The 25,284-nt window shown below is 53.1% G+C and overlaps 1 protein-coding gene across 14 annotated transcripts in view; it reads left to right on the top strand.

Moving 5' to 3' along the window:
- MAP4 (microtubule associated protein 4) overlaps positions 1-25,284 on the top strand; it is a 115,267-nt gene that overhangs the window by 41,206 nt on the left and 48,777 nt on the right. For 8 of the 14 annotated variants that reach the window (XM_035319719.1, XM_035319726.1, XM_035319730.1 and 5 more), the window contains exons 4-12: positions 14,278-14,409; positions 16,823-16,933; positions 17,479-17,607; positions 17,907-17,981; positions 19,341-19,481; positions 20,844-21,461; positions 22,561-22,707; positions 23,490-23,660; positions 24,802-25,268. In XM_035319719.1, the coding sequence (XP_035175610.1) occupies positions 14,278-14,409; positions 16,823-16,933; positions 17,479-17,607; positions 17,907-17,981; positions 19,341-19,481; positions 20,844-21,461; positions 22,561-22,707; positions 23,490-23,660; positions 24,802-25,268 (1,991 nt within the window). The remainder of the gene's footprint in view (positions 1-14,277; positions 14,410-16,822; positions 16,934-17,478; positions 17,608-17,906; positions 17,982-19,340; positions 19,482-20,843; positions 21,462-22,560; positions 22,708-23,489; positions 23,661-24,801; positions 25,269-25,284) is intronic. The other 6 variants (XM_035319731.1, XM_035319732.1, XM_035319725.1 and 3 more) reach the window with 5 other exon arrangements.

The following is a 25,284-nucleotide window of genomic DNA, read 5'->3' on the forward strand; positions in this document are numbered from 1 at the left end:
CCCTGAGGAGAAGGACCTGGGGTGCTGGTGGACCAGAAACCACCCCTGCCCTGGGCTGCAGCAGCAGCAGCACAACCAGCAGGGGAGGGAGGGGGTTGTCCCCCTGTGCTCCGCTCTCGTGAGACCCCCCCGGGCACTGCCTTCGTCGTGGGGCCCCCAGCACCGGGACGTGGAGCTGCTGGAGCGAGCCCAGAGGAGGCCACGAGGATGCTCGGAGGCTGCGCTTGCTGGTTCCGTTTGTGGTGACAGGCACCGTGCAGCGTCTCCTTTCCTTCGCGCAGCGTGATAAAAGCTCACCTCGATGTGTCAGCACTGCTCCCACCTCCCTTGAAGCTGCTGGCTTCTGCCTGAATGAACACGGTAGGATCACGATTCCTGGAACAAGGAGCTGCTGTGGGGTTTGAGCATAAGTCTGGCAGGAGTGAACGGCAAAAGAAGCTGCTTCCTGGAAAAATGCTGGGTCGAAACTGAGAGTCCTTAGCAGGCATCGATTCAGCTCCAGCAGCCAGATGCATCTTCAGCTCGTCAGGATGAGCAGCTCCCTCCGCATGGCTGGAGGGCTGCGGATTTCTCTGTAGACTGTTGATGCTGTAGGCAGCTCTGGACCTAGAAATGACTTTGCATGGCCCAGAAGTGACACGAGGCTCTGGGAAGCAAACAGAACATGATTCATCCTCAAAAACAAACCATCTGGAAGGGTTGCTGGGGTTTGTTTGGTCGCGTTTCTTACCGTGTTATTTAACCTTCTTGCTGTTAACTAGAGCACACTGTATTTAACCTACCTAAAAAAAAGAGAAGACTTTTCTGTGGCTCTGTGTGACCGGTTAGCTTTTTCTATGCCCTCAAGGTTTGTCTGTCTTCCGGAAAGACACCAAACCCTCGGGCTAAACATGCTGTCTTCCTCTGCCCCTCTGGACGCTGGGGATTTAGCAGTTACTTGCACTTAAGAGGATTGGTAATTTCCTCAGAGATGACCGTAGGATTAAACAACGGCACTTTGAAATTCTGGAGTCCTTTTTTCTGTGCAGATTAAAAGCTAGAACACTAATACCTTACAGGGCTGCCGACCGTGGGTCCAGGAGAGTGCCTGGTAGTTCATCACGATGTCCCACGGCGAGCTGGTGGGAAGGCTGGGAGGAGAACCTGTGTGTCCTGAGCCAGCCACTAAAATTACTGCTTCCCAACCAGAAACTGGCTGCCGGAGCACCGGGACCAGAGACGGGACAGCGTTAGGCAGCAGAAAGGTCTCCACTCTGCCACGAGGTGCTGTATGAGCTGCTTGGCCTTAAGGGGACCTGCCGGAGAGGAAGGGTTAGAGGTGTCTGGGGTCTTGACGTGGTGCCCTGATTGGTGCACAGCTTTTTGTGTTTTAGAATCTTTTCTCGGTGCCAGTTCAAGACGTGATGTGTAGAGTGAAATTTGCCAGGGGGGCAGGGCAGAAAGTCCGAAGCTGTTCTGGTACCAGAGAGGAAGCACCAAATGCCTCCGGCCAGCACGCGCTGACAGCGCATCGGAGGTGGGAAGTAACGCTTTTCTCTGAGTCTGACCACACAAAAGGTACTTCAGCTTCTTCATTGACAGAGCTTCTTTTATGGTTTACGTGTGGCTATCAAGTAGGATTCTTGTGTTGCAAAGCTGCGGTGTTGCACAACCAACCCAAACCAACCCAAACCAACCCAAACCAACCCAACCCAACCCAACCCAACCCAACGCAACCCAACCCAACCCAACCCAACCCAACCCAACCCAATCCAACCCAACCCAACCCACCACAAATCACTTTGGCGTGGAGGGGTGATGTTCTCAGGTTCTTTCTCAGCCTGGTCTGGCTCAGCCGAGTGGCGTTGTTCGCAGGTTGCAGCTCCTCCGTTCTGAGTGGTTGTGTTCTGCAGACCGTGGGGCTTGTTCAGATGGAAAGCTGCGTGGCGTTGTGGTGTTTTCAGAGCAGTCGAGAACACAAATCTGAAGTGAGGTGGTGAAGAGTGGAAAGAATTAGTTCCATTTACACGAACCCATAGGAAAATACAGTCCCGCACTTGAAAGAGTCGCTTTTTAGAAGTGTCCCCTGCTTGCTTACATGCTGTCTGCGTCCATCCACCTTGTTTTTGTAGAATATTTTCATTTGCAGTGCGTTTACCATGACAGACAGCGGAAAAAGCAGGCGGCTTCTGAAGTGCCATAGTCGATGAGCACAAGCCTGTCCCTGCGGTAAAACTTGGGCTTGGTGTGCTGGTTAGAGCCCAAAGCGACGTGGTTACATTCTCGTAATTTAGCCCAATCTGCCGTTCTGATCGTTGTTTGTGGCAGCCACCAGTCCAGCTGAGGACACAGCGTGGGAATTCACCCGGCCTGCTGGGGCGGCGAAGGAAGCTGAGCATTGGAGCCGAGCTCCGAGCTTACACGGTGGCGAGCCCGGGGCAGCGCCTCGTGTCCTGGGGTGTTCCCACGTCCTGTCGCAGCGCTGCCCCGTGCCGTTGAGACACTGAAAGCTGCTTCTCATCCCGCACTAAATACCCTCTGGAAATAACACGAGCAGTTGTTCTGGTGCAAATTCGGAGTTTGGGGAAACACCTAGCAATTTCCCCGGTAAATTTATGGAGAAAGGTCTGTTCCCTGTTCCATTTTTTTCCCTAAACTGTCTGAATTCTTGCTCTTCTTTTCATGCTTTCACAACCGCTTTAATACCCACAGTCCATCCTCCAGCCCCAGGTCCCAGTTCCCAAAACCCACCAACTTCTGGATGCCATCCTAGCACTGTTCGCCGACTTTATCTTCTGAAGTTAGTTTGTCAGCACCCTTTCTAATTTCTCAGATTATAATGAAAGATGTTACCCGTGGCTTATCCTGGATTCCCGACCTTCAAACTCCAGTGCCTAGTCACGCTCCTCCGGCAGGGTAATTCTCCTGACATCGCCCAGCCACTCATCACTCAGCCAATCCTTTATTTACCTTGTTGGCACTTCCTCGTGTCTCCAGTTTCCCTAACATTTCCCCTGGCTACAGATAAAAATATTTTGCTTTCAGCTAAGTCGACTCTTGCCTACTGACTTTGTCTAGAAAAGCTGGTGCGTTAAATCTGCTCCATGAGCGGCGTTCTGGTTCTCGGCGATGCGAACGCCTTGTCTGTCAAAATGGCACTGAGATGGAAACGCTTGGGTCGGGTTTTAGGGAGCGGTCGGTGTCTTCATCCTACAGCCACAACCGCTGCCTCCGCTGAAGTAGCAGGGAACCGGGGACGGGTGCTTCGGCAGCAGATCCGCGAGAGCCGCCCCGGTTGGTAGCTCGGAGTCGGGGAGGATTTGGTGCCAGCTGCCCAGAGCAAGGGGAAGGAACATGATACGGAGAGGCGTGCTGGAAGCTGGTTTGGTTTCACGTCCCGGCCGTGCTACAGCTCAGCGCTCAGAGGAGGGCCTTCAGCCTCACCAGGTTTAATTCTGAAGGGCGGAATGTTTGATAAATGTGAACACACTGCGAGGCTTACAGCTGACGCGTACCTGAAAGGTCTGCTAGGACTTGTGGAGGGCCCAAGGTGGTGGCGTGGTGGCAGTTCTTGTTTCTTGGAATTCGTCTTTGAGTCAGCCGGAGAAATCGAGTTCGCTGCTGCTGAGTGAGCTTCCAGCAAAACTTGGAGGGCAGGCACCGGGCGGCACCGCCGCGTCCCCGCTTTGTGCCCCGAGCATCGGCAGTCCTGCGAGGATGGCCGTGCAGAGGTGCTTGGGCACTAACGCAGAGAAGTGGGGGGGTAACCAGGGCTAAACAGCTCGGTGCGCATCTTGGAACGCAGGAGGCAACGCAAATTCTGTGTCTCAAGCCGTACCTCCAAACATTTCGGGGGTGATGGGAGTTTTTTTTTCTTTTTTCCTCTTTCTAGGAGTGACCTCCTGCCTTCCAGCATGGACAGGCCGGGGGGTTCTGCCTTCCAGGGATGCAGCGGGTGCTGTGAGCGCCCTGGTTATTGGCGCTCGGTGGGCGCACGCTGCACCCCCGGGGCGCTGCCTGCGGAGCGCAGTGCGGCCGCTGAGCTGCGTGCCAAGGTCAGGCTCTCCGTGCTCCTGTGTTTTTCTGAAAAAATGAAAACAAACCCGAAGCCGTGTCTGCCCTGACTGCCGCGATGCCCCGCGGGGCCTTCGCTGCAGCGCTCGGTGCCACTGGAGCTTCGCAGGCCACGGAAGTCTCCCGACAGCCCTGGCGACATCCAGACGGCTCGCTGTCAGCCCCGCGGCAGCGCTGTCGCTCCCGCGCTGGCTCCGTGCCTCAGCCCCGACTCTGCCGCGTGCGTCTCGGTGAGGCACGTCGGAATTAGAGCAGAGATCTGTGCAATGTGGGTTTTTTTTTTCTTTACATCGCGGGTCTGCGGTGCGTGGGTAGCAGCTACCAGCCCCGGCGGTCCTTCCCTCGGTGAGACGCCCCCCTCATGCCCTGCCGCTCTCCACCTCGGGTGGCTTGTCCCACGGACCAAGGCAGTGCTGACAGGGTTTACCTCGCACTGCCGAACAACCCCGACATCTTTGGGAGGAGCCAGAGACTTCCTAGAAGACCCGGTGACTTCTGCGGGGCTGCAGATCACGGGGATTTCAGAGGAGCGGAGACAGCGCGTCCTTGCTCTCATTCTCTGAGCAGCAGCTCCCTAACAAGTAGGATCGGAGCTGCTCCCAGCGTTATGTAAATGGCTTCATGCTTTGATGTCCCTCGTGTCATCAGTTTGACACTAGCTGGAATTAACGGCCATAAAACTCTCGCAAATGTGGCAGATTTCTCCTGGCTGCTTCTGATTCCTCGTGTGAGCTCGCTGCTCTTGCCACGGGATTTTAAAAGCGGAAAGTAGGTCACGGCGACGTGTGCGAGCACGGGCTGGGAATCGGGCTGTAATCTCAGCGTTAAACAAACGTGCCTGCGATGCTGAAGGGAAATTGTCTATTTTAGGCACTTCTTGCCGTTATCGCCCTCTCATTCCGCAGGGGAAGCGTACGGGGACTCCTGCGGGCATGGCCCCGCGGATGGGACTCAGGAGGCGCACGCTGTGCGTGTGCACAGGTATTTAACGTGCGTGTCCCTCCAGGAGGGACAGCAACGGCGGCGTCACTGCATTGCCACTCCTGAACGGGACCAGGCTCCTCTGCACCTCGTGCGAAGCAGGCGGGGAAGGAGTGGCAGCACCGAAATACGTGGCTCAGAAGGAGCGAAGCGCCCTGAAGCTGAGCAGCAACCAGACGCTGATGGCGTGGGGCTGGAACTGCTCAGCCTGAAGCACCGTTAGGTTCCGGTTCATCAGAGCTCCTGCGGCCCGTGCACGTCGGCCGCACATTCCTCCTGCTCGTGGCTTCCCTGCCAGCGGGTCGGGGCGTCTGGCGCTCCCGATAAGTGCTGGCCTCCGATCCAGGAGTATCTGAAGGAAATCGTTTGGATTTCCTTTTGCTAGGAGAAGGGCTGCCGAGTGAGCTGCTGCTGCGTCTGCTGCATGGCTTTGCTTACGAGAGCCGAAGGAAGATAAGGACGGGAGATAAGCTGGAAGGCAAATAAACGGGATGGAACTGGCTATTTTTAGGCAAGGAGAGGTATGAGCGGCGGGGAGGAAGGGCAGTGAGCTTAAGGTTGTCTTGGCGGTTAACCCTCCAGTTACATCTGTTGGAAAGAAAAATGCAAAGCCAAAGGCAAATTATTTGTGCACAGGCAAGGCCTTCCTAGACTCCTGCCAACACGGCTGTGTCGGGAGCTCTTGAAAGGCTCAGGAGAAAGCAGAGGCCTGGATTATTGATTTTTTTTAGCCAGGACGTGAAGCTCGAGTTGTGAGAACTCTACAGGCGAAGGTACAAAGTGATTTACAGCCACTGAGGCACGAGTCAAAAAGGCTTTCTGATTTCTTGGGAGTAAACCGAAGAAACATCCCCTGCTAAGCAGAGAGGGAGGAGGAAACGATGCCCAAAGGCTGCCGTATTCAGACCCTTCTCTGCTTCAGCTCTGTTTTCTGTTACTGCTTCTGGTGAGCGATACAGACCTCGGTGGGGAGGAAGATCCAAGCAAGTTTCAATGCCGGGCGTGCACTGAGATCGTGGGGCTGGGGCCCAGGGGCCCAGCGAGGGCAGGGGCTACGTTAAATTCCTGAGCGGACATTAGGACAAATGAAGCAACCCGATCACAGCCCCCTGGAGAACAGCGGGGTGAGGAACAGGCTCTGGAGATGGTCCTTGGAGCCGCCTCTCTTCCACAGGGCAGCAGATGAGACGGCCGCTGAGGGGGCTGCTGCCTTCCATGCGGCTGCGGCTGGCGAGTTTGGGGCCGTGGAGACCTCACGGAGAGATCTGGGGCCATCCTGTGCCCTCCTGAGCCTGGGGACAGCTCCCGAGGTGCTCCTTAGTGGGAGCTTTTGGAGCTGGCCGGACACTTCGGGTGCGCTGGTGCACCCGGTGCTTTTTTAAAGTTTTTGTTCTCTCCTCTGGCCTAGAGCAGCTTAGAGCAAGCTGAATTCCTCGAGCCAAGTTACCGAATCACCGTCGGGTGTTAGGGAAGGGATGGTTTCCTTAAAACCTCGCTGCCTTTTCATATCTCAGCTATTTCTTGAACGCGTTCTCCGCGCTGTGGAGTTCTGGGGCTGGGCAGGGAGCACCGTGCTTGGAAAGCCGCAGTCCCTGGGCAACCTGCTCTGGTGGGTGGCGTCCCTGCCCTCGCCAGGGGGCTGGCACTGGGTGATCTGTGAAGTCCCTTCCAACCCGAGCCGTTCTGTGATTCCTCCTTGCAGAGCAGCAGAAGCTCCGCGTTGCACTGCGGACGTGCCAAACCCTCGGTGGCCGTGGTCCAGGCTGTGGTGCGGCGCTCTCCAGTCCCCCGGACCAGCGCATCGTCTGGGCTGGACCGCGGTTCTTCCCGGCCTCGTGGCCCTGAGCTGTTGTCCACCCGAGAGGGAGGAGATGTCCTGCTCTCAGCTCACACCTCAGCCGCTGCTCGATCCGCAGATCCTGCTCGCTTGTAGAGCTTGTTTGTCGCGCGGCTGGGGGTGGCGCGTCTCTTCTGGTAGCGTTTTCCCCCCAGGAGGCTTAGGGGACTCCTCCATCTCTGTTAGGAGACCAGTTACATTGCCCTGGAAGAAAAGGTCTCCCCAAACCTGCCTTGGAAAGGAAACCAAAGCCCTTACAGCCAGTGGGGTTGCAGTTCATGCCTTCAGAGACCTGCGGATGAAAGACCTGAGCGCTGAGGCTCAGCACCGACCTTCGCTGACCGCATCCTTGGGCGCGTTCCTTGCTGCTGCTTCCCCTGCTCCCAAGGGCTCGCAAGCTCTGCGTTGTTTTGCGACCCTGGATTCATCTGGAGCACGGTCAGTCTTCCTGAAACGTGTGCCCCGGCCCCTTCCCCTACCCCGCTGCTCCGGGGCTTGGCAGGCTTCTGGAGGGTGTTAATGCGACACAGCTTGGCTGAGACTTCACGTGAGGGCAGGGGGGGTTATTTCAAGCCGAACCTTTTCCCCTCAGCCGGGTACGTGCGAGCAGACCTCAGTGCCCAGGGCCTGGCCAGCCCGGGGCTGAGCCCCCGCTGCCGCCTCCTCGCCTCTCGGGCTCCCCTTCGGTGGCAGCAGCGGGCTTTGGGCAGGCCTCTACGCCCCCCGGGAGCCCTTGGATCCCGCACTGCGAGGCTTTTGCCTCAAAATTTTGCTTTATTCGAGTTCATAAGCTCTAGGGAACGCTGCCTGGTGTGCTTCCGTGGGGTTTCTGCGTGGATACGTCTGTGTTGTCTGCATCTTGTGCGAGGCGTACTGAGCAGGTCCACGTCTTCTGCATGACATTGGGTTGAAATACTCACTACCAGGCGTGCAGAAAGCCCTCAGCTTTCGGAAGGAACCCCAGGTCAAACAGGAAAACTGGTTAACTGTGTCACTGGCTCTCCGACATCCCACGTGAAAACAAAAAAAAATGGATAGGGGAGAGGAGAGATACTCGGCCGTGCTCCAAGGGCCTGGTTTTCAGCGGCCTGCTGGCACAGGCGGTGTTCCTGTAACCCTCCCCTGCCTTCAGACAGAAGTGTCCTCCTCTTAACTTCCCACACAATTACTCTGGGAAACACTTTATGGGGAGAAAGCCCCCGAAATGCCGCGGCTGTGTTTGTGTGCGCCTATGACAACGCTGCGGAAGTCACCTCGGTAGAGTCCTTTGTACAAAAAACGGACTGGGAGTGCCTCTGTTACCAAAACTTGTGGAATCTGCCCGTAAGCAGGCGGTGTCTCGTGGGCCAGGTATCTCTCACACAGGCTCAGGAACAAGCGGTCGTTTAGGTCTCTGTTAATTGCTTCTTCCTCCTCGAGTCAGTCTGGGTAGGGTGTCGGCGTTCCCTCCCCCGGCGCCTTGCTGGGTAATTCTTCCTTCCTCTCATCCTCAGGCCGATCACGTTAACCCGTGGGGACAAAGAAAATGCTGGTCAGCCCAGGGAGGAGGAGGCGTTGGGTTTGGGCACGTGCCTTGTTCCCCTTCCAGCTCCGAGGCTGGGCACTCGGGGAAGCCCTGGCAGGGGGCGCGGGGCCGGCGGCGTGCGGCTCGCGGCGCACCTGGAGAAGGCGCGCGGCGTCCGGAGCGCCGCCAGCGAGCTGCCAGCCCCCTCTAATAACATCGGAGATGTGCTAACTAATTACTCACTTCCTGAGCAGCTGACATTCCCCGCGGGAAGCAGGAGCCGGAGAACAAATAGCGCCAGCAGAGCAATTGGAGCCGAGGGTGGGCGGCGCGCTCCGTGCGAGCGCTGCTGCGTTCCGCTTATCGCCAGGCGGTCGCTGCTGAAGGAGCATCTCTGTCAGGAGGGGTGAGGAGCGAAGCTACACAATAAGCTGCAACAAATGCTGCTTTTTTATTCTTTTTTCCCCCTTCTTTCTGATGCTTTTTCAAAAAAAGGTTAAGTGAAAGTCTTGCGTTGAACTCCCAGCTCAGTGACTTCGCGTCTCGGAAGCTGGGAGGTGCCGGCTCTGGCAGTCACGCCCTGAGCTTTTGCAGCATTCCAGATTATTTAACAGCAGGAAACCTCCGACGGAAAGCAGTAAAACGTTCCTTGAGTTGTCAGCCCCGTCTGGAACGCCCTGCAGGTCCGGGTGGACCTTCTATCATGGCCTGATCTTTCCCATCCAGCTCGGTGGTGGATTTTCATTCACTCCTCACTGCACCAAAGTCAGTTTGAGAGTAATCTCAGCTAGCCTGGGTTTTAGCGTTAGCTCCTGGCAGCTCACCCTTTATCTTTTTGCAAGGACAGAATTTTTTCACTCCAAAAGCAACATCTGAACTGCGTGCAAGGCTTAGGACCTGGGAGGGACCTCTGCCACCTGACGTCCATCCCCGCTGCTCAACCACGGAGACCTGGGGAGGTTGCTCAGGGCTCCGTCCTGCTGGGGCTGGAACCATCTGCAGGGATGGAGACCCCCCAGCCTCTCTGGGCAGCCTGTCTGCTCTTCGCCTTGCCTCACCGTCTGATGGAAACCCAAAACTTCGGCGGAGCCGCCTGGACGTCAGCGTGGCAAGAGGAAAGGCAGCGGGCACAGAGCACCCAGCGGCTGGTCCGGGTGAATTCCTCAGCAGCAGGGCTCCCAGCTTCGTGCCTCGTTAAATGCAAACGCTCCTTTCAAGTCTCTGAGTTCTTGGGTACAAGTGCAAGGGCTTCTCTCGCTATGCTTGTTGGCGTACCTCGAGTAGCTGCTCGCTGTGTTTATCCTTAGGCTTTGGGGGATGAGCGAAGCTTGTCCGTAATGCTCACAGAGAGGGATTTTAAGGCCCTTGGCGCTGAGCTAGGCAATATTTTGCTTTGCAAAGTAATGAAAACGATCGTGAAATATTGAGGAGCTGTCCTGCAAGGCACCTCCCGCTGCTGCATAATTGGCCTGCACGGAGGGGGAGCGCTGAGCGTCTTTGAAGAGGCACCGCGTGCCCTTTAGGGCCAGGATTTGGTGCCTTTACCCTAAATTAGTGTCACCGGCAAGGGAAGGGGGGCACCCCAGATCTTTGGGCTTCCTGCGGGGCTGTTACTGCTGCTCCACACGTTGTCCTGTGCATCCCACGTGTCCTCGGGTTGGGGACCAGCAGCCTCCGGGGCCACCAGCTGGGTGCTGCAGCGCGGAGCCGAGAGCTAGCAGAGCAGCAGCGTGTGGGGACGTTCCCAAAGCCCTTCTAGCAGCACCAAGGTCCTCTTAAAGGCGGCGGGGTGTCGTACCCTGCGGTCTCTCTGTGTGCTTTGAGCATCCCGTGGCTGCAGACTCATTGCCTTTGAAGATCCTTAACCTCCGGCCAGGGAGCTGGTCAGTGACCTGCCAAGATTAGCGGCTCCTCCGGCGAAGAGGCTTTACCGTGGTAATCCCCTATAAAAGAGAGCTCCTTGCTGCAGGTTGGCTGGGGGATGCCCGGCAGCCCGCGGGCTTGGACACGGAGGATTGAGCCCAGCACCTTGGGAGGGTCCACGCAGGTCGCCAGGAGCGCGGTTTGGGACGGACCGGCCTCGGGGCTGCCGTCTGTGGCCGTGTGGTGTTGGCAGATGCTGAAAGCAACCAAGCGACGCCGGCAGCAGCGGGGCTGAGCTCCAGGACCAGCAGTGGGATCAGAGCAGGGAGAGCGCTACGTGCATGGGCTCCTTATTCTTACTTTCAGAAGCAAGCTCGCTCTGTAAGTACGCCGTAAGGGTGAACTTTCTCAGCGAGGCGTTGGGAGCTGTGCTCCTGGGTCGCTTTCTGTTACCAGGGGTTGTAGCGGGATTTTCAGCTGTGAGCAAAGCTCTAATACTCGATGAAATTGCAGCTCGTGGGATCCGACACGTTCACGCTTAGCACTGAGTATGTTGGCTGCTGCCTGCACCTGCTCCTAGCACCTCAGGAGTGGTCCTTGGAAGAGCCGAGTTGCTTGGCTGGGTTTGATTCCGGCTGTTACCTGAAGCTCACAGGTGCACTTGTGGTTTTCGGAGGGTGTGAAGGGCTGGGGGTGGGCCTGGAAATCCTCTTTCCTGCAGCCGTTGGGACCTGTTTCTGCCGTCACCTCTCTCGTGTTCGGCCAGGCTGGTGCAAAGTATTGGGATGGGGTGGGGATGGATCAGACGGCAGCGTCTGCTTTTAGCTGCACGGCGTGCGGTGCCCAAATCCGCTGCGACCAGGAGCGTCCCTTTTCCAGCAAGGCCTGTGGCTGAGGAAGGCGCCAGCTCTTCGTCTGAGGGCAGGGCTGCAGCCTGTGCACTGACACAAAGCACAAACCAACCCAAGCAGCAACCCAACACCCGAGCAGACAGAGGAAGCTGAGGCAGTTTTACTTCGACCGACCCGTTGTGACCTCCATGCTGCAGGCTGTGTCGGTGGCGGGCAGGTGATGCCGTGCTGGGGACAGGCTTGCCACAGCCCCGCGGGGTTTGACCGGCCTGCCATACAGTCGGGCAGACCTAGCAGGCCCCAGTGCAGAGAGTCCGCTACAGTCCTCCTAGAGAAAGTCCATGTCAAGTTGTCTCTGGGCTCCAGGCCCCTTGTTTTTCTGTTTCTTGTTGGTTTTGTAAAGAAGGGAACAGCAGTTCCTGTCCTGAGCTATTCCCAGCAGAACACAATGAAACCCCTGCCCACCGTGTCCCCCAGTTACAAATAACGGCGCCTCCTGACACGTACAGGGACGCTTTCTCTTCCAAGCACTTGGTGAATTCCGTGACCATTGTCTGTCCTAATACACGATTTCCTCTGCACGCCTGGTGTCACTGTCCTGTGCCATCCTGTGCCGTCCTGTGCTGTCCTGAGCCATCCTGTGCCATCCTGTGTCGTCCTGTGCCATCCTGTGCCATCCTGTGCCATCCTGTGCCGTCCTGTGCTGTCCTGTGCCATCCTGTGCCGTCCTGTGCCGTCCTGTGCCATCCTGTGCTGTCCTGTGCTGTCCTGTGCTTTCCTGAGCCATCCTGTGCCATCCTGTGCCATCCTGTGCCATCCTGTGCCGTCCTGAGCCATCCTGTGCCGTCCTGTGCCGTCCTGTGCTGTCCTGTGCCATCCTGTGCCATCCTGTGCCGTCCTGTGCCGTCCTGTGCTGTCCTGTGCTGTCCTGTGCTGTCCTGTGCTGTCCTGTGCCGTCTGAAGCTGGGGATTTGCCCTGCCCTTACCACTCGAGCCAGCCATGCCAGCCGTGGCGAGGCAGCAGCAGAACAGCTACAAGGCACCGGCAGAAAAGCAGCGAGCGCTTGCCAAACCAGCACCGCTTCAGGAAGCCTGTAGCACCTGCAGGGCCGTAGCACGGGAGGTAGGAACAACTCCCCTGACGGCCAGAAACTGGACTCATTCCGAAACCGTTCTTCCTGCTTTTTTTTTTCGGCGGTGTTTACCCAGAAGCGAGGTCACGTCCTTAGATACCAGCGTCCAAATTCCCATTCCCCAGCCCTCCGAGCGCTGTAAAGGTGACGAGGTAATGCCGTGCCGTTCCGGTACCGTGCCTTCTGCACCCGGTGCCCCGCAGCAGGAATTGTCCTGCACAAGCCCCTGCCCGTGCTGCTACCCGAGCCCGCAGTGAGAAACGCTCGCCCAGTGCCCGGTGGTGGTCGCCACACCGCGGTCCTGTTGCAGACAGCTCCCCAGTTCTGCGTTCCTCCGAAACCCCGGCGCTTCTGCCCAGCCGCGTTCGTGCTGGCAATGCACAGGGAGTTGGTCGGCTGTCACCCGAGGGATGATGTGTGATCGAGCTCTGGGGCTCACTTATATCTGAGCAAAGAGACCAAGCCACCTTCTTCCTTATTTTTTTTTCTCAATCCCTTTGTTTTATTATTATTGGGGTTTTTACAGCCTCTGTTCGACCTGGCCATGAGTTCTTTGTGACCAGCTGCTCCAGAAGAGCTGCTGCTGGGCTTTTGCTGTTACTTGTAATGGATCAGCATTGTATTTTGTAATTCTTTCTTCTGCTCCGTTACTTCTGTGTGTTAACATGGTTTTGGCTTTTAGTAACCGCAGTTTTGCTCCGAATTAGGGGGCTCTGGGGGGATCTCTTCCGCTGCACACGATCGATGCCCTTTCCTGAGCCTTGGGAGCCAAGGGAGAAGCACGCAGAGCATAGCGAGCTGTGCTGCCAGGAGCGTGTCGAGTGTTGCGTTAGGTGATGAGGCGAGGACTTTGTGTGCTTGTTTCTTTTCATTCCTCTCCGGAGGAAACTGGAAATTGCTTGGGAAGTTTGGTGGTGTTGACCTGATAAATTCAGGTCTCCTTAACACGGGAACTGGTCCGAGGAATCGTGAGTCTGGGAGCTTGCGTGGAGCCTTCCCCCCACATTTATCGTGCTTGAGAACTTCAGGACTTGGCGTGCACAAGAGCCAAAACCACGAGATCTGGAAGCGTTTTGAACAGCAGCTGAAACAACCGTGCTTTCTCCAGCAGTGGCTGCTTTGGCATTACCTCGATGCCAAACGCTTCTACTAACTGGAGGGTTATTCAGCACGGCTGGGGTGATGCAGATGTGTCCGTGAAGGCCCAGCACCGAAGCAGAGGAGGAGGAGGAAGAGGAAGAGGAGGAGGAGGGCAGCAGAGGCTCTCAGCTCACAGCTGCACCTCCTGGCTCTGATTCCTACCTGTTTCCCAACTTGCCCTAAGGACATCAGAAACAGATGGTGGCGTACCCCCACTATTCCTCATGACAGCCCCATTTAAACAATTTTCCCTCCTGTAGTCTAATTTCTTCTGCATTTCCGTGCGTCTGTGCGGGGCCGTCTGTGGGGTGCAGCGACCCCGAGAGCCCCTGGCACGCACACGGCCGGTGCCAGGCCACGAGGGCTGATTCCCTTAAACGATCTGGAGTTTGTCCTCCTAGCAGAGTACGGAGCAAAAACTCCGTGTGGGTGCAAACACTTGTATAAGCACGGCCAAAGGCAGAGCATCAGAGGCGCTGTCTGTGCGGGAGAGAAGGCGCTGTGACCGCCCCGGGGTGACCGGTGCGTTGTGCTCAGCACTTGTGCATCACAGGGGTGGCTTCGGTCAGCTCCTCGGGGTTCCTCTTGTGAAGAATCTCCCTAAGGACGAGCGCGAGCAGCTGATGTGAACGTGCAGCGTTTTGACAACGGGGCAGCGCCGTGGTGTGCGGGTTCTCTGCCCCCGGTCATACTCATCGGCTTGACCTGGTGTGTGCTAAAATGCAGAAAGCCCCATTGCTCCAAATCTTAGATGGAAGCATTATCAAAGCAGCCGAAAACGAAATAACCACAAATTCTGCTTCGGGTAACGGTTGGTGTTCAGTGTTGGCCTTCGAATGTCGTCGGGTGGCTATAAACTCTGAAAGGTTTGGGCTATTGGTTTTTTGACTGTACCATTTTCTTCCCTAATTTCAGTGTTCCCAGGAGAAATCATGGATGAAAAGCTGTCCTACAAGGAATTTCTGGATCGCAATGACACCTGGGCGATGGACGACAGAGACCTGTGCTTTGAATCGCAGCCGGGGTTCAAACCCATGGAGGTGGCAGGTACGCCCGTGTTACTCCTCCAACTGCAGCACCTGCAAAAAGATAGCTTTCACCCCATTTTCTCTCATTTTTGATAAAAATCCATGGGAAATGAATTGCCAGTTTTTGAGGGAACCAAGAACCAGGCTGCCCAGATTGCAACAGGCAGTCAGCTTGGGAAGGAGACCGGCTGAAACGGGGTGAAACCTAACCTAACCTAACCTTTTTTGGGATGTTTTCGAATGCTGTAGACCTGCCTACTGAATTATTTTCTTGCTGTCTGAATCTTGTATTTACTGAGAGATCTGTGAGAAAATGATCTGCTGTTACAATGGTGAGCAATGCTTCATGGAGCAGCCGGAACGAAAGAACCACTGGTTTCTGAGACGCGGCTCTGCCCCCGCCCCATTGCTTTGTTGGGTCTGAGAATGGGGTGGTGATGTAGTTACACTCAACAGCCAGATGATGAAGCATTGATTAGGGCAATTTAAATACCTAGCCCATCCTCCCATCTTCTCTTTGCCTGAACGAAGCGGGTTATCTGTTGCAGGCAACCACACATCCATAGGTTTCGTGTCCTTAGAGTACCTCGTGCACCCGTACGCGCCGAAGTTACCGTGCGTGCTGCAGGACCAAGGCATTCCTCGGGGCTGCCCTTCCTGGTGCTGAGTAAGCAAGAGGCAGCTTAAAGATGGACGGATTCCTGCAGCTGAGCAGTGGGAGGACACACAAGCTTTAAGAATGTTGGCAGGAAGGGAATAAGTCAACAGCAGTCTCATAAAAGTGGATGGGTTTATTTTTATTCAGGCTCTCTGTAGGATAATTTCCCTCCAAAGGCGAGAATTCTCTGGCCACTCGTGTAACAGGTCTCCCACCCAGCCCTGCTGTAGTTCCTCGTTCCGCGGTGAGAACCCTGGTGAGAAGCTCGGTTCGGCTTCTGCAGTACTCTGCTGCTTCCAGGCAGCTTAAAAAGCGCGTGTTTGAGCCTCCTCGCTGCTCCTTACCGCAAACACCGAGCTGGGGTCCGGTGCTGGGGCTCAGCCCTGTGAAAGCAGTGGTTGTCATCAAAACCTTACAGATGCGTGCATTTTTATATCTATATTTATATCTCACGCTGCTTGTAATAAGACTTGCTTAGACATGTTGTTACAGGGTGGAGTGGGTAACACTCCAGCGCTGCCTCGTTCCCTGTGAGCCTTACAATGCCGTGAGGCTCTCAGTCGGGAGCGTCCCGTGATTCGTTCCTGGAAGCACAGGCAAATCGCTGAACACAGAGCTGCATCTCTCATCGACCTAAAGAAACGTGCCTTTAGGGGGCCAGGATCAGCAGCCAACTCGAGCTGTGTCTCTCTGAGAACTTTTCCGAAGTGTTTTGTCAATCTTTGCTCCGGCTGCCTGGAGAACACCTTCTGAGATCCTTAGCGTTTGTCTGGCTTCATCACGTCACAAAGCAGCAATGCTTCTTCGGTTCTGCTGACTTGGGAAAAGGCAGTTACAGTCTCGGTAGCGCTGTAGTAAACAGCTTGAAATTACCATTTTCTAAGATTTACTCTGAAGCAAGGCATTGTCTCGGGATCTCAACCAGGCCGAGAGATTCCTCAAAGAATCCGTGCTGCTCACCCAGCGCTGGCATTTGGAAGCACAATGAACACTCGCGGCTTTGCTGTCGTCCCCTGAACTAGCACGTCAGACGAGAGACAACAAGAAGCCTTCAGCTGAATCCCTTTTAATTGTGCTTAACCCCAAGAAATCTGCGTGGTGTCTGCACATCAGCCTGTGGCAGCCGCTTCGGAACTCGGGGTCCGCCCCCACCTTCTCGGGGAGCCGGGAGGAAAGGCCCTTGGCAGGGCTCGAAGCCTCCTGTCGGAGCTTCCCATCGCAGGGCCGTGCCCCCCTGGGGAGGGACGGAGCGGCTGGCCCAAGCTGGTGAGATGTGCTGGAAACCACTGGTCACAAAACACCGCCAGGGGCTGTAAACCTCAGGACACTTCGTCTGCGAGGGGAGCGCCACGGCTCCTTCCCGGCTGTAGTAAGGCCCAGTGGCCGACCCCCGGGGGGGTCGTCTTTTCTTCATCCTCCTGTCAGCGAGGCTGGCTGCTCTCTGAGGGACGGGTTTCGGCCAGCAACCCATCTTACAAACTGCAGGAGGAGACGGGTTCTTCGTGCGACTGTTAGCATCTACATTTCAGGCAGTTTTCCCTCCCGTGCGGTCTGCGCAGCCGTGTTTCGCTGTTGGGCGTAACGTCTAATCAGGGAGGCGTTTGTCCTCCATGAATAGTCTTGCAAGCAGCTCTCCCTTGGAAGTCCTTCGCTCTGCCGTTGCATCGCAGCGGTGCTGGGGTTGGGGTCATCCCGTGGCTGTTTTGAAATAACCCTGTGGCACGTCGTATCCTCGACTGTGCGGTAACGCCGGCCTCGTTTTGTGTCCCCTCAGACCCCTTCGGCATGCACCGAGGGGAGAACCTCCCCGATTTGGCCTTTCCTGCTGACATGAGGAATGTGCAGCTCTTCACGGACCACGCTGACACTTCCACAGACATCCACGGTGAGTTCCTCCTCCACATCTGTCCCTGGTGGTCCTTTGTGGTGCCTTCTGCATCGACCTTCACGTACTGAAAGCTGTTAAGCTGCTAAGTGCCCAGACCATATCATCTCTTCCCGTGCTTTGTGCCTAAAAGGCATTCCGGTAGCTGCTTCCCAGAAGGTTTTCTGTGGTTTGTGTTGGTTTGTTTGTTTTTAAGCGTATTTGGGCAGGAGGAGATGGGGCACCTAGACAAGTTGAGCTGGGGCTTGGGTTACTAACGGCTCTTGTCTTCGTGGCTAACGACCAAAGCTGCAGGAACTTTTTCCACTTCGGTGTTCAGGCTATTGCAGCTTGAGTGGCTACTAACGAGAATCCCTGGGAGCAGAAGCAGAAGGCAAAAGGCAAAGAGTTTGGATGTATTCGCTGTCTTACCTTGTTGCAAAAAATCAGACGTAAGGGTCACAATGCGGCTTGTGAAGGGAACTGCTTGGGAGAGTTGCTTACAAACGTTACCGAAAATGGCAAATGGCAAATGATGACTGACAAACGGCCTTTTATTTCGTTAGCACCGCATGGATCTATGATGGTACCTGAACAACCTTTCCTGGGATCCCCCTATTGTCCTGCGGAGGTTCTAGACCCATCAGCCTTCATGGGCCTGGACTCAGCTGCAGAATTTCTGCAAGACAACGCAGGTGAGAAGCAGACGGTTTGCCATTGCTGTCTGTCTCGGTAGCTGGCTTTGAAGGGTGTGCGGCTGGAAATTCTTCATGTATGAGTCCTAAAAAATCTTGAAGAAGTCCTAAAGGAAGTTCCCCGGGGAGGTGGTGGCGTCTCCGTCCCTGGGGGTGTTCAAGGCAAGGTTGGACGTGGTGCTTGGGGACAGGGTTTGGTGGTGACATTGGTGGTAGGGGGTGGTCAGGCCAGATGAGCTTGGAGGGCTTTTCCAAGCCCTGTGATGCTCTGTGACAGGACTAAATGTGCTTTTCCGTAGTGCCTGAAGAACATTGGATGGGAGCTCAGCATGATGTGAAGGGACCAGATGCCTCTTTCTTTGTTGAGCCATCAGGTAAAAACAGTTTCGACTTAGTCTGCAGGAACTGCCTAGTTCCTCTCGTTCCTAGAGCTCCTGAGCAGCAGAAGCAGAGCTGCTGGCCCCGTGCCTTTTCAAGAAACAGAAGGCAGTACTGGAGTGAGGTGGGACCTGACCAAGAAAAGCAGTATTTCTGGTTCTCAAATTAACAGAATAAAAATGTGTGGTTTAAATGTTACTTAACACACATTTTCAGGTTTAGTGTCGTAAGGGATGGGGTAACCCTGCATTATGCACACCGTTTACCTTCTTATTTAGGGTGACAAATTTAATGTATGCGTTTCCAAGCCCAGCTCTTAGTATAAACCAGTGGTGTGCCCTTTTGGGCATATCATATCGCTGGACCTCATCCCACTGAAAGCATGGGGGTAAGCAAGCCCTTCATGGGCTATGGGGAATTAAAGTTGCAGCTGCAGACGTGTGCAGAATAACCCTGGTAGCAGCGAGCTTGGTGGACTCCAGACTGCATCTCCGTTCTGAGCTTCTCTTGTACCACTGAGGGTACCGTGAATTCCAGCTGGGGTATCTGTTCCAGCATTACGTGACTCCAAAGTAATAAATAGGGTAAATAAAATTTACTCTAGAAAATCAAGTCTGTAAAACTGGAACTTTGCTCCTTTCAGGAGCCCTGGTCTTCGAACACACTAGAGTCAAATCTGCTGACTTTAATATGTCAGAGTGCTCATGCTTACTCCTTCCGAGGACCAGTGCAGCTGAGGGAACCAACAAACATAGTTCTGGCTCATGCATAACCAGCAGAATTTTAAATTAAATTCTAATTGCAAGCCTGCATACTGCGCCCAATCATCTTGAGACTGTGGCTACAGTTAAAGCATTGAAGCTCCACTGAGGAGGACGCGTTTGCGGTGCGGTTGCATATATTGATAGATCGATGTATTACGATATTTGACCTGCCATGGGATCTTTATTGCTGATCTTGGCGAACGAGCCAAGAAGAGAGCAGTTTAACACGGATCGTGGGTAGGTGCTGTGTTTAGAGCTCATGGCTCCACCTAGGTTCCAGGGTAGGGCAGGGATGCTTTGTAGCTGGACCTTCCTGGATTTTGTTTCAGGAATTGCTTCCCTAAGGATACAGACGTTTTCTTAGCTGTTGCACAGGTCGTTTTTCTGAAGCAGACCATGCAAACAGGTTCTGCCTCTGTCCTACCCCACCGAGGTGCTGCAGTGGGGGAGCTTGCTCATCAGGCTCGCTGCAGTCAGCACGGAGTGGGCAGCACCTAGGGAGGGTGATTCAAATCCTGGCAAGTCCAGAAGATAAAGCTGTGTGCTGAGATCTTTCCGAGTGCTTAATCAAACTTCATTTTCTATGCCCAGTGCCCCCCACAGTGACTGAAGCAAAAAAGCCAAATTTGCCAGAAAGCCCGGAGGCAGTGACTCCTGATTTTGTTCCTACTGCAATAACAGCATCCCCAGAAGGGGCTGAAGCTACTGATGCATCAGAAGGTGACATACCAGGTAAAGCTGCCCTTGTCTCACGACTGGTGCTGGTTTTAGACCCGTCATGAGCAAGCTGTAGTAGTGGAAAGCCATGCGATGGTCTCTGAAGAACAACCAGCAAGGTATTAACAATCTCCATCATAACTGAAGGTTCATATGGATTGTGTTGGTGAGAAAGAGCAAGTCGGCTAGGCTTTTCATCTCTTCGGTCACAGTCAGATATAATGGTTAGTAAAGAATCAGAATTTCTCCAGGTGTCACCTCCTGACAACGTTAGGGTGTGTCAAGGACATGGTTATGCCATGAGTCTCCTGCTGTCTATGAACACCTTAAAACTCTGTTTTAAAAGAGATAAAGAGACTTTAAAACAGCGTTTTTGACCTATTTATAGACAGCAGGAGGTTCACGGCACGTAACTATTTCTTCTCCATCTTATCCTCTGTAAGATCGAAATCCTTCAAAGAAACAAACAGAAAGCACTTGGTTTGGTTCAGTGGAGCATTGCTTTTATCTTCATACACCCTGAAGCGCAGTTTTGGAAGGGACTTTTACCATTTTTCTAATTTCTCTCGTTTTTCAGCTTATTAAATATCTTTTTAACATATTTCCCAGTGTTTGGCAGGGGGGTGCAACAGCCAGTGCTTCTGGCTTCGGATAATTGGTAAAATTTGCCTATAGACAGCTGGAATCTGAATGTTAGTTTGAAACAAAGAGCTGGGCTTTTAGTAGCTATGATGTAAAGCGTGAATGAGGCCAAGTTTGAGAGGATAAAGGGCAGCTGGCGATTCACTGGGTGGCAGTGCCTTCTGTATCAGTGGTGCCCTTGCTTCTGCCTGACTTGTGGCACTGTCCTGCCCACGGACAGCGTAAACAACGTTTGAAATGAAGTGCGTGTGGCTCTGGAACGTTTCAGGGCTCTGTCAGTTGTTGGAATACGCTGCCACGCTCCTAAAGGTGACACCCAAAGTCTTCGTCTCCTGTACAGTGAAAAAACCTCATGAGGGTTCTGGTGTCTGTTCCGTTGGCATCTGTTGCTCGCAGTGGATCTACCAGCTCTGGTCTCTCGCCAGCTCTGTAGCGTCAGATTTTAAACAATAACAACGCATCTTTTGGCGGCTGTAGGCTAGGAGCAGGCGGATGTCTGGTGCTGTAGCCACGGATACAAAGCAAGGCTTTGGAGGCCGGAGGAGGGGATGCACTTGGGTGCACTGAGCAATCTGTCAGCAAGAGCAGTGCAACCTGAGCGGAGTGGAAGGGGGAGTGAGTGCTGCTGAAAAGGCCCAAGAGGGCAAGGGAAAGCCGCTCTCTAGCCATAAACTGCACCGTCGGGCTTTTCCATTTGTTCCTTTTTGTTGATTCCTGCAATCTGTTCTTCTGTAGCAGATGCAGAGTGTGTTCCTGCCTCGGATGTCACGTCCATTTCTGCAGAAAAAGCTGGGGCCATCCTTGCAGGAGACACCAAGCCTCCCCGAGCTGCAGATGCTGGATTTGCACCTGCAGCAGAAGCAGAGCCTCCTCAGGCTGTGGATGTGGGGTTTGCTCCTGCCCCAGAAGCCAAGCCTCCTAATGGTATCGATGCCACGTTCGCCCCAGTGGCGGACACCGGCTTGAACCCAGCAGCAGATTCGAAGTCCCATCACGCCGTGGAGCTGGAGTTTGCCCCAGCGGCAGACGCAGGATTTGCCCCGGCAGCAGACACCAACTCTCACCATGCTATGGATCTGGCATTTAGCCCAGCAGCAGACGCTGAGTCTCGTCATGCTGTGGATTTGGAGTTTGCCCCTCCAGCAGAAGCTAACCACCTGCACGCTCTGGAGTCTGGGTTTGCTCCTGTTGCAGAAGCCAAGCCTTTTCCTGCTGTGGATTCAGGTTTTGTCTCTGCCTCAGAAGCTAAGTCTGTCCCTGCAGCTGACACCAAGGCTGCTACACCTGAAGAGCTGATAACACCTGAGTCTTCTGCTGAGCACGGCAAATCACCCCTCCGTGAGCCTCCTGCAGGTGAGCTTATCTGAAAGCTTCGTTCAGGCTTGAAATAACGCAGCAAGTGGCGTGCAAAGGCCACTCGAAGCTGGCACGGCACCAGCAGCAACAATCCTGGTAGTGGATAGTGACTACTACAGGGCTGTACACTTGTAGTAAGGCTGTCACATCAAAAACACTTTTTGTTAGTAGCTAAGATATTTAAATGCGAGGCACATCAGAATCTTAAGTAGAGCACAGCTCCACTGACAAGATACAGGCAGAGGAAGAACTTCACAAGGAGTTTTCACTTATAAAATATGAAACCAGAATAACCTAATGATTTTTTAAGGACTTGGCATTCTTTACAGGGCTGTGGGGTTTTTTGTTTTCTTTTTTTTAGGACAGCCATAGAGACATTCTAGGTCATCCATGTTATTAATTTTTGCATCATTATCCTGTACAGAAATTTCCACAGATGCCGTAGGACACTGTTTTTGAACAAAGCTTCTTATCTTGAAAACAGTTTCTGAGGAGACTGATAGGCTTTGTTGGTGATGTTGTGCCATTTCCTTGGAATGACTACGGGCATCGATTCAGGGTGGCCAGCGTTTTGCTTTTTCCCTGTGGTGGACAAAGGATTTTTTGTGCTGAGTGGATTTCTCCAAGGACACTTTCCTTTCTGAAGACATGGCAGTCACTACAGCAAGCAGCACTGGGCAGACCCAGCGTGTGGTGCTTGACTGTAGAAAGAGTTCTGTGTAATAAGAAATTCTTTTTCCTTTTTTTTAACCTTCTAATATTCTTTGGTTTAATGATAAGAATACATGTCAAGGGAGAGAAATTTTAGCAAAAGAAAAACCTTATTAGAATGTAGTAACTGAAGGGCATAGGTGGGGGAATGAAAGAGCAAACACCAGCCAACACCAGAAGATTTCCTTTAGAAGAGCACTTAAGTTTTCAGGAGGGGAGAGCTGTTAGAAAGTGATGCTACAAAGCAGGTTATCACTGTTTTGAAAGTGAAGAAAACCTCTGGTTTCCCGAGGAAAACAAGAATGAGGCAAGGATGTAATTTTACCCTGCTTAATCTCATCTAAATTAAAAAAATGAAGTTTTATTCTCTACATTGTGTTTCCAGAAGCACCTGCAAGCATGGAACAAGAACTGAAAGGCCCAGAGGCTTGTGTTGATCTTCCGTTAGAGAAAGCCAAAGACAGTATTCCACCTCCCAGCCACCATGAAGATCGTCTTCCAGAACAGACAAACCATCTTCCAGAAGCAGCAGGTGAGAAATGCAAACCACAGCAGAAAGCTGCAGCAAGCGCTTTGCTCTCGGCTGCTTCTTCCCAAGCACCCAGATTCTTTCTCACACTCTTCTCCTGTCCTTACGAAGGACGAAGCAACACAGATTTAACCTCACGAAGGTTACAGACACGTACAGACGTGGGGACTGTGTTATAACGAGGTGCTCGCCTTAACCTCGGCAATGAGCATCACGTAACTTGCCTTTTTCTTCCTCATCCAGATTTGTTTTACCAGCATCTCTCACAATCTTTGTCTTTATGTAATCAATCTCATTTAAATTTTTAAAAGACAGCTGTTCTCCGATGTGATTGTTTTACCACTTAGAACGTGTTATAATTGTGTAGCTAGGAGTTCTGTAGTGTCCGTATGAATAGATTCTAAAACATAGCAATACGAGACGACTAACATTAGGTAGGGGCCGCAGACTGCTACTGGAGGATATTCTAGCATTGCTTTGATTTTCTTAATTGACAGCCTCACTGTGACCGTAAGCACCGAGCTGGTCTTTGCCTCATGCTTTACCTTTACTTTCGCATGGCAGGCAAAATAGAAAACCGCTTCTTCAAATGGGGTTGTGAGGAGGTAATACATGGTAGGCAAACAAATCGTACAAACTTCATCCCTATTAAAAATAAGATGGAACCTGTAGCCTCTCCAAGGGCTTGCTTTTAAACTGCTGGTTACCCGTACTCATAAGAACTGAAGTCTTCTATTCATATTTTTTGTATTTCATTTCATTTCTTTTCCACTTTCATATTTCAGTTCCAGTAGAAGCAAAAGAAGTTGTTGCACTAGAAAATAAAGACCTCCTTCCAGAAAAACCTGTTACTACTGTGGATGTTACTGTTACAGAGGAACAAAAGGAGCAGGCTGAACACAACCATATCGAGCATGCACAACCCCAGCAAGAAAAAGCTCTACAGGAACCTACAGGTAGAATAGAAATACTAATTCAGTCTTAGAATGGAAATGTCCTCTGGGAACTGTTCACCTTTTCCCCTTGACTTCTTTGCCACCTGAGCAAGCAAAAATTGTTTTTGCACCAATCAGCCGGGCAGTTCTTTGCATTCATCGGTGATTCTGCTTGCACTTCGCCTCTAATCCCTGCGCTCTGAAATAATCTTTTCCCCTTCCTGTTCACAGGACTAAAAGCCCAAATACGCTTGCTGCCGTTACTTTCTCACTGGTACTAGCTTCTATCTTTCCTGCTTTAGAATATAAAAGCTCACCATCTTTTCGCCATTACCACTGCTGTTTTATTTTATCCTGGTATTAAAAAGGACCATTAATTCTTACTGCAGTATTCCCAGCGAAGGCCTCCTTCCAAATTGGATTTTGTAATTACCAAAGGAAAATGGGATCTTTTTTTTTCTCCCCTGCTCCACTAACCCAGCCTCTCCAAAGAGCTGTTACTGCTTACATTTGCGACTGGAGGCTGATTTGTGGGCCAGGGCGAACTGACAAATGACTGATGCTCTTTAAAATCGGTGGCTTGTAGCTAAGGAAACCTAGCCCTGCCTGTAACCGAGTACAGCAAATGACTTCTGCGACGGAGGCTCTGCCTTCCACTGCTTCCACTGTGGGTGCTGTGGGGAACCTGGCTCTTCTGCTCCCCCCTCCCGTTGCGCCCCTCCTCTCTTCCCCAGTCTCATCTTTCCACTAAACCTCTGGTTTTGCACTTGGGAAGGTTGCCAGTTAGGGAGAGAAAAAGTGTGCGTTGCCTTGTCTTGCTGAGACAAAATGGATCCTTAATGCACTTCTAAAAAAAGCTAACACTGCCTTACCAGAACCGCTGCTTTGTGTTGGGGTAAGAGCATGTGTCAGGAACTATGGATTTTTAAATAGCATTGGCGGATTTATTGGGAATAGTTGAAATAGGGTTTGTGTGTAAATGCCTATCCCAGCCACGCTGAGGTGGATTTAGAATTAGCGTGGTATCGGTGCTGGGAAGTTCTGCATATGTGACTGTATGGATTGGTTTAGATGGCTAAAATCACATTTACATATATATATATAATATATTTTTAAAAGCAAATAGTTGCTTTGATGTTTGAGCAGGCTTCCTGTATTCCAGGTCTACCTACTGCACAAATAAGGCAAGCTAACAAATCAAGTGACCGCAGGTTTGGCAGAGCAAAACCTGCAGCAGTGCCTATTGCAGATGTGCCAGAGGAACGGCAAATAGGTCTGCCACAGCAGAAGAGCACTGACCCCAGAGTAGACCCCTGGTCGGTAGCGGAGCCTGGATCTGTTGCTGGAGCATCCCCTCGCACTAGGGTTTCACATAAAAAGGCAACCGAGCAGCCGTCCGGTGCGCTGCCAGAGCTTGTGGAGAGCTGCAGAGATGCACCCAGGGAGAGCTGGGACTGGGAAGGTTCTCTGGCTGTTGTGAAGAAAAAGAAAAAGAAACCAAAACAAAAGAGAAACCAGCTGCCAAGAGCAATGGAGTTCTGGGATGAAAACACAGCAGTCTCAAGAGCTCCTAAAAATTCTCCAGTTGGTGGTGAATTGCAAAAACCAGGTGGTGGCCCCATAATGCCCGCCGAAGTTCACAAAG

Source organism: Oxyura jamaicensis, chromosome 2 (assembly GCF_011077185.1).
Source record: "Oxyura jamaicensis isolate SHBP4307 breed ruddy duck chromosome 2, BPBGC_Ojam_1.0, whole genome shotgun sequence".
In the NCBI taxonomy this organism is placed as follows: Eukaryota; Metazoa; Chordata; class Aves; order Anseriformes; family Anatidae; genus Oxyura; species Oxyura jamaicensis.